The sequence below is a fragment of the Vanessa cardui genome, chromosome 26 (assembly GCF_905220365.1).
Source record: "Vanessa cardui chromosome 26, ilVanCard2.1, whole genome shotgun sequence".
NCBI lineage: Eukaryota > Metazoa > Arthropoda > Insecta > Lepidoptera > Nymphalidae > Vanessa > Vanessa cardui.
Genome location: NC_061148.1, coordinates 6,001,964 through 6,014,500, shown reverse-complemented (window position 1 = coordinate 6,014,500; position 12,537 = coordinate 6,001,964). Strand labels below are relative to the sequence as shown.

The window sequence follows — 12,537 nt, the reverse complement described above, 5'->3', positions numbered from 1 at the left end:
ACGTATAAATCAGCTTATAAGAGGAAGAGGATGTTGATTTCGTAACCTCAACTTACAAGATATCTTAGTGTGTGTGAGACGGCTCAGAATAATGGCAGTAAAAAATAAAATATATGATGGATACGCTATGATATTTCGCAGGTAAAGCCCAAGCGCAAAACTAAGTTGTAAAAACAAAATAATCAGATAAAAACTGCCAGCAACATTTTCTTGCTAATCTCAATAATAATTTTGGGCATACATTTATAGTTCTTTGTCATACAATATTATTGTAAATGTAACAGTTATAATTTTACGTGATATTGGGCGTAAAATGAAATGTATTCTACACAGTTTCATATACGCTATTGCCCTTTTTAACACGCTCTTATCGACTTGACCTATATCTTGCAAATGAATTTTCACCCTTACCCAATTTTGTGGAATTCGGAGACCAATTTCAATTCTAAATTAAATAAAAATATTTCGAAACAGTAAAAGTAAAGTAAGTTTACTTGAAATACTTTTTTATGGATTAGGTAGGACGATAAGTGGTCACAAATGCTCTTGGACATTGGTGACGTAAAAGAAATAACCATTCCTTACAACGCCAACGTACCAATAAACTTGGTAACTGAAGTGCTACGTCCTTTGTACCCGTAGTTACACCAGCTCAGTCCCTTCAAACCGGAACAGATAAATAAGTATTGCTGCTTGATAGAATATTATAATAAGTTGTGAAAAATGTTCTCGTAATTTTTATGAAGAATTTTAAAGACAGAAAAAATTAACGGTTTTCCGCCATTTCTATATTGTTTTTCTTTCCACCACGGTTAGTGTAAAATTAATCTCATCAAATTATTTAATTTACTAGTTCATCTACACAATTTAATAGTGAACAAGTGTGTGCGCTAACACATATTCTCTATGTTCCTCAAAATATCTGTACCGTCAAAATCCAACCGGAAAGAGCTTAGGTCACCTAAGGATTTTCTCCATTCAGAGGTACTTCTAACTTCAAGATTTCAGACAGTTACTGAGAAATTCTATAGAAAACCTCAATAAATTCTCATCGGTCCAACCTGGGGAACCCAGGATCAGAATGTGCGGCCTCCTTTCCACCACCAGACGAAAGAGAGAGATAGGTGTTATAATACAATTGAAAAACCATGATTTAAGGTACTGAGCTGATCTCAAAATAGTTACAAAAGGTACATCGCTCTAGTTAACCCTCAATATTAGGCTCATCTATTTCGTTTTAACGAGTTCCACAAATTATTCCTGGTTATACATAATACAGACAAAAGCGTAAGGATCTTAAGGGTGCGGGTGAATGAACTCCATCCAAGTTATTGGGAACACGGCGACACTCATTGCCAAGGCTTTATTACCAATATAAACGTACTTTATCGGTGAGGATATACTGTAATCATGATAGTATTACAAGTATTGGTATTTATTTCTTTGTTTTTCCTATTCCTGTTGTTTGGACCTTTCATATTATTCTTGTTTATAGTTTTAGGTCGGATATAAACTGTAGCAAATTTTTTTTATATAACAGCTTGTAAATTCCCACTGCTGGGCTAAAGGCCTCCTCTCCCTTTGAGGAGAAGGTTTGGAACATATTTCACCACGCTGTTCCAATGCGCAATTTCTATGAAATTTTGTCACATGCAGGTTTCCTCACGATGTTTTCCTTCACCGCTGAGCACGAGATGAATTATAAAGACAAATTAAGCACATGAATCAGCGGTGCTTGCCTGGGTTTGAACCCGCAATCATCGGTTAAGATGCAAGCGTTCTAGCCACTAGGCCATCTCGACTCAACTGTAGCAATAATAGCGTGTAATTAAAAGGAATAGATTTTGAAATATATTTTGACTTAGAAACGGTTCTAATTACTTGGTCATCTCTTCTTTTGACTTAGGGAGAAAATAGCAAACTTAGCATTTTCCAAGTTGCCAGAACTGTTGCCACAAGCGTAAGGTAAGGTTCAAATGTCAGTTAGATATGGGCTAAAATGATGAGGCCGCCTTTGCATTTAAAATTTACCTGTTTTTTTTTATTTATATATTTTACACATTATGTGGAATAAATACTGAATAAATACAGTAGCGGTCAGCGTTGTGTTGACGTAGGTAAAATCCCAAAAATCCATACAAATATTTTTTTAGAATTTAAAGAAATTACGATACAATCCTTACCGAACCAAAGCAGACTATCAAAGCTACCACGACCTACATAAATTAGCACTGTAAAATAAAACATCAATAACATACTCAATGTGCCCGAAACTTTAGAGACAAATCTTTTATATGAAATCGGAACACAATTTATTACTGTTTTTCGGGAAAATACGTGATGTATCGTTGGTACCCAAGAAGAAAGGCATGCAGAAACAACCAAGACGACTATTGAACTAGTACGTATTACAATGGCGTGAATCTCTAAAAATATATTTCAGGGCATTGTTTAAAAAGCAGTTATCTCTCAACGATAACTTACAGTTAGACGAACTATAAAATGGCCAAATCTATAAATAGTGACAGACATTTATATTTTGGCGTTCGCTGCCAAACCCCAGGCCTGAATCACTCAAAGCCGGTATAAATAGAATACATTATTTGTATAAACGAGATTTTATCTTATAAAATACGAATGTTTTCTTGTTACTCTCTGAATATTAACTTCAAATGTAAACTGTCAATCTCATCAGAAAGATATTAAATGTCACAATGCATTTTTGCGGAAAACGATTGTGCTGTCAAATGAAAAATGTCATTAATAATCTGTGCTCACTTGCCATATCAAAAAGTCAATTAAGAAAAACTAACAGTTTAATTTCGTTGGCTGTATGGACACAGGTCAATGCCTTTTCGAATAGAATGATGGACAATATAGCTAATTGAATCGACGATCAGAGTATCAGTGTAACTACAGACACAGGGGTAATAACATCCCAGTTCCCAAGGTTGGTGACGCATTGGCGATGTAAAGAATAGTTAATGTTTCATACAACACCAAGTACCAATATTTAAGGGAAGTAGTGGCTGGTTACCATCAGGCAACTAGCAACCTATGTGCTTAACCTATGTGTATTAGCTTGGGTGTATATTTTTAATGCTACATTTCTTTAAAAAGGCTTCAAGTGTATAATTTATTTAATTTATTTGCAATGTCAGCACGATATTTTTTTATACTGATTTACAGTTTTTCAAAGCGATAAGTGTAAATCACTTGTTTTGTGTTGCAAGGTATAATATATAAATTATTAAAATGGTACGCTTTATTCGATATTTTTATTCATATTTCTCTTTTTATTTATGAAAACAAATAACAAATATCGTTACTTTGCGAAATTATGGATTAAATAATAATAAAAAAAAATTTCAACAGATAATTAAAAGTTCGTTTGAATATACTTCACTATTATTCAATTGTTGCATTGTGAAGATTTATTAACTGAGTGGGCCTTTCTTTGAACCCCCTAGGTATTCATTGTAACTTCAGAAACTCATTTCCTAACGTAATATTAAAATAATAATTCACTTTACTTTGTAACAATTTTGTTTTTAATATATAATTTTCGTTACAATCTGAAACGTTAACGAAGTCACGACATCGGACTTCCGACACAAGTGCTAGTATTTAAAATGCATGTATGAAGTCTGTATATATTATGTCACCACATTTACACCGACATTATACTGACGGTTAGTAATGATACCAGTTTTTAAATTAAAATTACGTACAACTTATATCAAAGCTATGTTTGTTTGCAGTTTATGTTCATCATAATAATGGTCTAGAGCCGTGATGGCCCAGTGGTTAGAACGCGTGCATCTTAACCAAAGATTTCGGGTTCAAACCCAAGCAAGCACTACTATATTCATGTTTTTTTTCAATTTGTGTTTATAATTCATCTCGTGCTCGGCGGTGAAGGAAAACATCGTGAGGAAACCTGCATGTGTCTAATTTCATAGAAATTCTGCCACATGTGCATTCCACCAACCCGAACAGCGTTGTGGAATATTTTCCAAAATGGGATGATTCCTTAATGGGAGAGGAGGACTTAGCCCAGCAGTGGGTAATTTACAGGCTGAAACTTTTTTTTTTACTTTTATATCAAAGCTACAACAACATAAACAGCAAACAAACATTGTTTGCTGTTTATGTTCATCATAATAATGGTCAATGGTCTTTATTTTTTTTTACACTAAAATTATAAGAGTTTTATGTTTTTTTATTTAAGACCATTTGCTGTCATAAGATTATCTCATAAAAAATTGGAGGCCTGTTAGTCAGTACACGTGACAGGAGTAAAACCTTTTTGATTCAGAACTCTTTGTCAACATTTCGAAAATAATTGAGCCAAATAAGTCTCATTTTAACAATTTTGTATGATTTATTATTCAAAGTAATAAATCTGAAAATCAGTGTTGTGCACATCATATACTGAGCATGTACTTTCTTGTGTACAATCGTTTTAATGCATGTGTATTTGTAGCGAAAATAAATAGTTTGAATATACGGTTTAGATGCTGTCGGTTGATATAACCACAATACGTAGTCAAATATTAAAAGAACCGCAACGCATTCCGCTATGTGCAATTTACATTGACCACAACGACCAGTGCCTCTGTTGTCTATTTTCCCCTAGAGATTAACTTTTCGTGATTTAACTTTACCTCAACAATTATAATACTTTATTTACATTAATAACTTGAATGAACACGGTGGTAAACTTAGTAGTACCACTTTGTGCAAGCCTGTAGGTACCACCAACTCATGACATACTAACAAAACTTTGTGCTAGACCGTCTGTATAAGTAACGACATAATCCAACGAAAAACAATAATACTTAGTATTATTGTGTCTCGGTTTTAAGGCTGAGTGAGCAGCATAATTACAATTACAAGGGACAAAGGATAGTTCTTAATTGCCAAGGTCAATGGTGTTTAATATACCTACGGGCAGTACAGAAAAACTACTATCACTAGATCCATTACTCGGCAGCTTACCAAATTTATAAAAAATGGAGAGTGTAGTCTTCCGAAAATCTGTTTTATGGGCTATTGCTGAGAAGTAATGGCCTTACCGCGGAATTGAATACATAGTCTGTGGCATTCCACATTATATCTTTGCCATAAGCTAACAAAGACAAAGTAAATTTAGAATATCGGTTAATTCTTCACACTAAAAGTTAAAATCTGCATCATCAGATTAAAAGAACTGGCAACATTTATGTTGTCCACATGATAGTTGACGAGATTTTATAACTTTTTAAATGTCTCAGACTCAATTGATTATGATATTACATAACAAAACGTTTTGAAATCAATGGTGGTTTAAAAAATGCCTTCCACTTGTTCACTGAACTTGAGTTGCCGCTAGACGATTAAGCAATAATATTTACCCTGCAATTGAAGGTCACGTATGTAGGTCACGAACTTCGCTTTCAGGTTTTATACGTTTGGTTTATGGTTCAAAATTATTTCGAAGCGTACTCGTCTTCTCTACTAGAAATGATAAAGCACGATAAGTTGCTTTATTGAATCTTTGAGAGCGATCTTGTATTGGATTTTCACAACCATTTAGACTAACCGGATTTAGCTCACCCCTGCCTTTAATGTTGAAACAATGGCGGAGATCCCAGGTTCCTCTTTCAAGTTACATGTTTTTATTTCTGGATAAACTCCTGATCTATCATCATTCATCATACCGTAGATTAATTCTAAATTACGTTTCATAAAGTATTTTGACTTCCTAATCTTGAATATCGTAACAAAATTTGGAGGTCACACCATTTCGAAAATGAAAAACGAGGAACCTTTTTTCGTATTTCTTATTCTATAATAAGGATTTTGACAATCATGATCGAATGATTATTGTAAATTTCGCATTTACGTTGCGGCATTAGACTACAGATAAATGCTCTTTTTGAAGTACTACCTAATTTCCTTTGAATTATTGGAAAGATCATACTTCTTAAATTGGAATGAGATTCCTTTCATCTATAAATAAAATGTAACAGTAAGCTTACCGTTCGTAAGAATGAAACATCATCCTGCTCGCTCGCTCCTCCTTCAGCTTCCGCCATCTTTGTTTCTTTAAATCACTCGAATGTCAAATTATGTCTATTGTTTTATCATTCCTCTTGAAGTGCATATCTGAAACAAAAGAGAATAAGAATCCATTAAAAAAATAACGTTCCATTTTCGAATATAGTTTTAAATAAACAGATTAATTAATTTCACATAAAACTCGATCCATGATAAATAAAATTTTACAATTGCAACACTTTTAAAACAATTTTGGAATTTCAAATTGACCGATATTCGGGATTGTATTTTCATTTAACCAATTAACCGGCGATGTCACTTTATTTTGAAATAAATAAACTTTAATGGTTTTGGAATACGGGCGAAAATAGCTCAACGGACCTTGACGGAAGAATGAAAACAATTTCGCATGAAACTTCAGTCCATGACTGCGGAATGCAGGCCTCAATGGAATTTGTTATGTAATATTACGAAACCAACTGAAATTCACCTTGTAAGCTTTATCAAGTATACCGAGTAATACATATTTATTTATTTATTTATTTATTTATTAAGATCCTCCAGGAGTAAATACATTAACAAAATATTAGTAACAATAACAACATAAAGCTTAAATCTAAATGCATTACCTATAAAGGAGAATACCTCATGCAATGTGGATATAAAAGGAGCTTACACGGTAAAAATATGTACATTTACAAGTTTAAAAATATTATGCTAATTGAAAAGTTACAAAAAAAAAAATATACTTAACAAAAAATTTGCAAAAAAAAAAGAGATTTAAAAAAAAATGATAACGAAACAATAACAATCAAATGGCTAATAATTCTAACATTTTCTTACGGAACTTAGATAAAGAGTCACCAAATGGATCAAGGGAGGCACTGTGCTCGTTTAAGATTTTACAAAAACGTGCCACAGGTGAGTTACTTCCTAAGACGGTTTTACGAAAAGGTCTTACTAATGGCGCTATCGGTTTTCGTGGGTATCTAGCAGGAACATTTAAATTTATTCTAGAAACTAGAAAAGAATTATCATATAAACTATTTAGAGATTTGTATAAAAACGTTAAATCTAGCATGTCACGCCGTTGACTTAAGGAAATAATTTTGAAGTACTTTAGTCTGTCATTGTAGGTAGGAAGTAATTTGGCTTTACCTAAAGAAAATGTAAGATGGTAAAGAAAACGTTTTTGAATTCTCTCTAGTCTTAAACTGTGAGTTGCGTAATGTGGCCTCCACACAACACTTGCATATTCCAAAATGCTCCTGACAAAACTGTTGAACAATATGATCTTAGTTTTTGGATTTCGAAACAGTTTACCGTTTCTGATAACGAAACCCAACATTTTAGATGCCCTGCTAATTATGTTGTCCATATGTGATATAAAAGTAAATTTTTTATCAAAGACCACCCCAAGATCCCTAATCGTATCTACGGATTTGATATGATTGCCAGCTATATTATAATGCGTACTAATCTCATTATAATTTCTAGTGAAAGATATCCATGAACATTTATCTGGGTTGAGTTTCATACCATTATTTTGACACCAGTTGTACAATTGTGTTAAATCATCTTGTAAAAGGATTGTATCATTTGAATTCCCAATGATTTTAAGAAGTTTTACATCATCAGCGTACAAATATGGGGTAGAATATTTAAGAGAACTAGTTAGGTCGTTTATGGATATATTGAATAATAACGGGCCTAAGTGTGAGCCCTGTGGAACTCCAGATATTACTTTGCGTTTACTAGATTGAAAACCGCTGGCAACAACATAAAAATGTCTGCTAGTAAGATAAGACTCAAGTAATCCTAACAGTGACCCTGTGAGACCACTATATTATATTTTATTTTTGTTACTTTTTTATGGTATAGGTTGGCGGACGAGCATATGGGCCACCTGATGGTAAGTGGTCACCATCACCCATAGGCAATGACGCTGTAAGAAATATTAACTATTCTTTACATCGTCAATGTGCCACCAACCTTGGGAACTAAGATTCCCTTGTGCCTGTAGTTACACTGACTCACTCACCCTTCAAACCGGAACACAACAGTACTGAGTTTTTTTTGTTTTTTATGTTACAGGTTGGCGGGCGAGCATATGGGCCACCTGATGGTAAGTGGTCACCATCACCCATAGACAATGACGCTGTAAGAAACATTAACTATTCCTTACATCGTCAATGTGCCACCAACCTTGGGAACTAAGATTTTATGTCCCTTGTGCCTGTAGTTACACTAGCTCACTCACCCTTCAAACCGGAACACAACAATACTGAGTACTTCTATTTGGCGGTAGAATAACTGATGAGTGGGTGGTACCTACCCAGACGGGCTTGCACAAAGCCCTACCACCAAAAAAAGTACTGTTATTTGGCGGAAGAATAACTCATGAGTGAGTGGTAACTACCCAGACGAGCTTGCAAAAAGCCCTACCACCAAGTAACACTGTTCACTTAGATTTGTAATATGCAAAAGGTCAAAGATCTTTTAGATCCATATAATTTATGTTTGCCTTTTTTTCGAACTGTTGAAGAGATTTAAACAATATTATTTTTAATAAACCCTTGGTCTTTTTCGGTAATTGCTATATCTATACTATCTATACTTATATTATTAACGTGAAAGTAACTCTGTCTGTCTGTCGCTCTTTCACGACCGAACGAATGAACCCTATTTGATGAAATTTGTTGTGAATCAAGCTTGATCCCCAAAGAAGGTCATAAGCTCCTTTTCTACCTAAGTAACTACCAACCCACTAAAACTCGAGCAAACCCGCGGGCGATAGCTAATTAAAAATAAATTTATTAACAGTAATTATATTTATAAATTTTCAAAACAAAAATTCAAAAGTTGTTTTAAATTAATTATATTCGAGTACATTCGTTCCATCTCGTTTGAATTCGTCTTCGGAATATCGTGGAGATGACAATAGCCCAAAGCTACGCATCCATAAGAGATGTGTTAGAAAGACGAGATATTGAATATGCAACGCTCTGGAATGTGTGTGTAGCTAGGCTGCTTTTTAATGATGTAGGTTGTCAAACGTGGAATGGGTGGTCCATTTCACTGCTGCTGATCACCACCAACCAATGACAATGGCGCTAAAAGAAATATTTACCATTCCTTCAAATAATATGAGGTAAGAAATTTTGTCTCTCGTGCCTGCACATAATCTCACTCACCCATCAAACTGGTACCCAAAACACAAAGTATTGCTATTTGGTGGTAGAATATATTTGGGCGGTACCTACCCAGACGGTTCTGCTAAGCCATGTCTAAATCACAGTATCTAGATTGCGACGTAATAATGCTATTAAAAATTACTGTGAGCGATAGTAACTATTTACCACCAGGTGGAATATTTGTCCAGCAGCTGCCTATTTTAAACAAAAATTGCCAATCAGGAACCATTAACCCAATTATGGTTCTGATTGCTTGTTATTGTCGACCGACGATTGCATCGGAAGATATGACGTTGACATTTCTAGTAGCTCTATTAATTTACCTCTATTTTTTATTTATTTAAAATTCTTTATTGACCAACAACATAAGTTGTGACAAAAGGCGGACTTAATGCCTGAAGGCATTCTCTACCAGTCAACCTTTAGGCCAAACAGAAAGTCATGAAGGCGGTAACAATAAATTTTATAATAAATACGATAGTAATAATAATAAAACAAGAACATAGATGAAATATTGTATATATGCATAAGAATACACATTTATAATTATATATACATACATGATATAAAATAACAGAGTCGTAATAGAAATTATAAAAACACAGCGTAGTGAGAAAAAAAAAAGAGAAAATTAAGAGAGGTTTTTAATAAGATGATCCTGTAAACGACGCTTGAAGAATGTCCTAGTAGGAGCCTTTCTAATTTCTACCGGAAGTTTATTCCATAATCTGACAGCTTGGACAGAGAAAGCGTTAGTTACGAAACCAGAGAAGTGACAGGGAAAAGAGAGAATGAGAGAATCAATAGAGCGTAGCTGTCGATCGTGATTGTCAGAGAGAAATTTGAATTTATCTTTTAAGTAATCAGGGGAAAGAGGGTCAAAAAGAATAGAAAAAAGAGTACACAGTAGCCGTAAATCCCTGCGTTGGCGGATAGGGAGCCATTTGAGTTCGGCTCGACAATGGGAAATGTGGTCGAATTTTCGAAGGCAGAAGATGAAACGCAGGGAATTATTTATGAGGCGATCGAGTTTATTTAAAAAAATTTCATTGAGATCGACATAACACACATCAGCGTAATCGATGATCGGATATATAAGGGCTTGCACTAGCAAAACTTTGGTTTTAATAGGGAGAAAATTTCTAAATCTATTGAGACACCTTAAGGTAGCGGTGACAGAGCGACTAACTTCATTAATGTGCACCTTCCAGCTCAAAGTTGAATCAATGTGCAGTCCGAGATCTTTAACATTTTGAGAGTAAGGTATGATATTATTATTAAACACGATATTTGGCAAAGAAGAAATATCGCACTTGGAAATGATACGCGAACTACCAACAATGATCGCCTGACACTTAGCTGGATTTACCATGATACCATATTTATTAGACCAGTCATATATATAAGTAAGGTTTCGATTAATTTTATTTACAGCTGAATCGATATCCTCCAACTTAGTATGAATATAGAGTTGCAGATCATCGGCGTAGAAATGGTAAGAACAGTCGATGTTATAAGTAAGAAAATTTATAAAAATAGAAAAAATAATAGGAGAAAGGATGCCACCCTGCGGCACACCAGCAGATAGATCAAGCCACCCGGAAAGAGATTGATCCAGCCTGACCGCTTGCTGGCGGCCGCGAAGATATGAGGAGAACCAGTCCAGAGCTGATGAAGAAAAGTTTAAATACTTAAAAATGGCAAGAACAATATCATGATCAACCAAGTTAAACGCGTTAGAAAAATCAATGAGGACCAGTATGGTGATCAATCTATTCTCCATACCAATCCGAATATCCTCAGTTACTTTGAGAAGAGCAGTAGCTGTACTATGGCCTGGTCGAAAACCTGACTGATATGAGCTGAGAATATTATTGTTATAAACAAAGGAAGAAACTTGTTGGTAAATACTTAATTCTAAGACTTTTGACAAGAAAGGAAGAATTGAAATGGTATGTATTTCAATCACAATTTTAAAAGTCTAAAAAAATCGTTATCGACAATCTATACTTCTATTCTAATATTATAAATGCCAAAGTACCAAACCATTGACCCGAATTTTTGGAATTTGGTATGAAGCAATTGCTTGGTGGTAGGGCTTTGTGCAAGCCCGTCTGGGTAGGTACCGCCCAGTCATCAGTTATTCAACCGCCAAATAACAGTACTCAGTAGTGTTGTGTTCCGGTTTGAAGGGTGAGTGAGCCAGTGTAACTACAGGCACTAGGGACATGACATCTTAGTTTTCAAAGTTGGTGGCACATTGACGATGTAAGGAATTGTTATATTTCTTACGGCGTCATTGTCTATGGGTGATGGTGACCACTTACCAATAGGTGGCCCATATGTCACAAAAAAAGCAAAATTGAACTGCAAGAAAGGAGATACGCTATTTAATTGGCCTAATAGATGAAAACCAATCTCTAAAACGCGAGCAAAGCTTCGGGCGACAACTAGTATTGTATACATTTGTAAATAAGATCTTCTAGTAATCATTTATGTCTTGACAGTTGAAGTTTAAGCTCGAAACAGAAAGTTAGCGAAGTTCGATTTGGATCTGAAATGTTTTTAAAAACTTTCCAATAAATGTTTCTTGACCTCGTTCCCGGCAGATATCTGGCCTTTGGCAAAGTTTCCTACAGCGCTAAATATATAAACTTACATAGAAATCTATAAAATCAATATGAAAAATCGACATTTCTTCTCGGTAGAAGCTGCCTTCCGAAACGCTTGTAGTGTTTAAATAATGACGGTTCAAAAACGCTTCGTTGTATAGTCTATATTAATTTTAAGTAAACACGGGATAAACTGCGCGTTCTATGGTCGCACTTCGATGGTTGGTGATGTTGACTATGCGAGCAGTCGAATCGGTGATGCTCCATAAATTATTGACGTGAAGGCCGGTCTCCTTTTGTATGACCGTAGACCGGTGTCCTAAGTATAGACACAGGTTTGAGAAACATTTACCAATAGGATTACAAGTTAATATACCCCTGGGAATATTATCCAATCAATTGCTTATTTCTTTGTAACTATTAAAGTAATATTCAATCATGTATAATGACATATCCGTGCACGCTACACGTAATAATCTTAAGTATTAACAATATAAGGAAGAAAGTAAAATTAGGAAATCCCGGCAGACGTTTTTATGTCTATATATTTCAATAAAATTAAAAACATCCTTATATTCGAAAGATTATAAACGGAGAATCTTTATTAACAATTTGTTGCTGGTACGATATAACCGATCGAAACCTACCCACTATTATTGATAGTTAGTAGTAGTAGTCGACAACATCTA

General features: G+C 34.6%; 1 protein-coding gene across 1 annotated transcript in view; it reads right to left on the bottom strand.

The window, feature by feature from the left end:
* Window positions 1-12,537, bottom strand: part of LOC124540688 (ryanodine receptor) — a 154,455-nt gene that overhangs the window by 105,605 nt on the left and 36,313 nt on the right. The window contains exon 2 of the mRNA XM_047118358.1: window positions 6,024-6,150. Within this exon, the coding sequence (XP_046974314.1) occupies window positions 6,024-6,080 (57 nt within the window). The 5' untranslated portion in view covers window positions 6,081-6,150. The remainder of the gene's footprint in view (window positions 1-6,023; window positions 6,151-12,537) is intronic.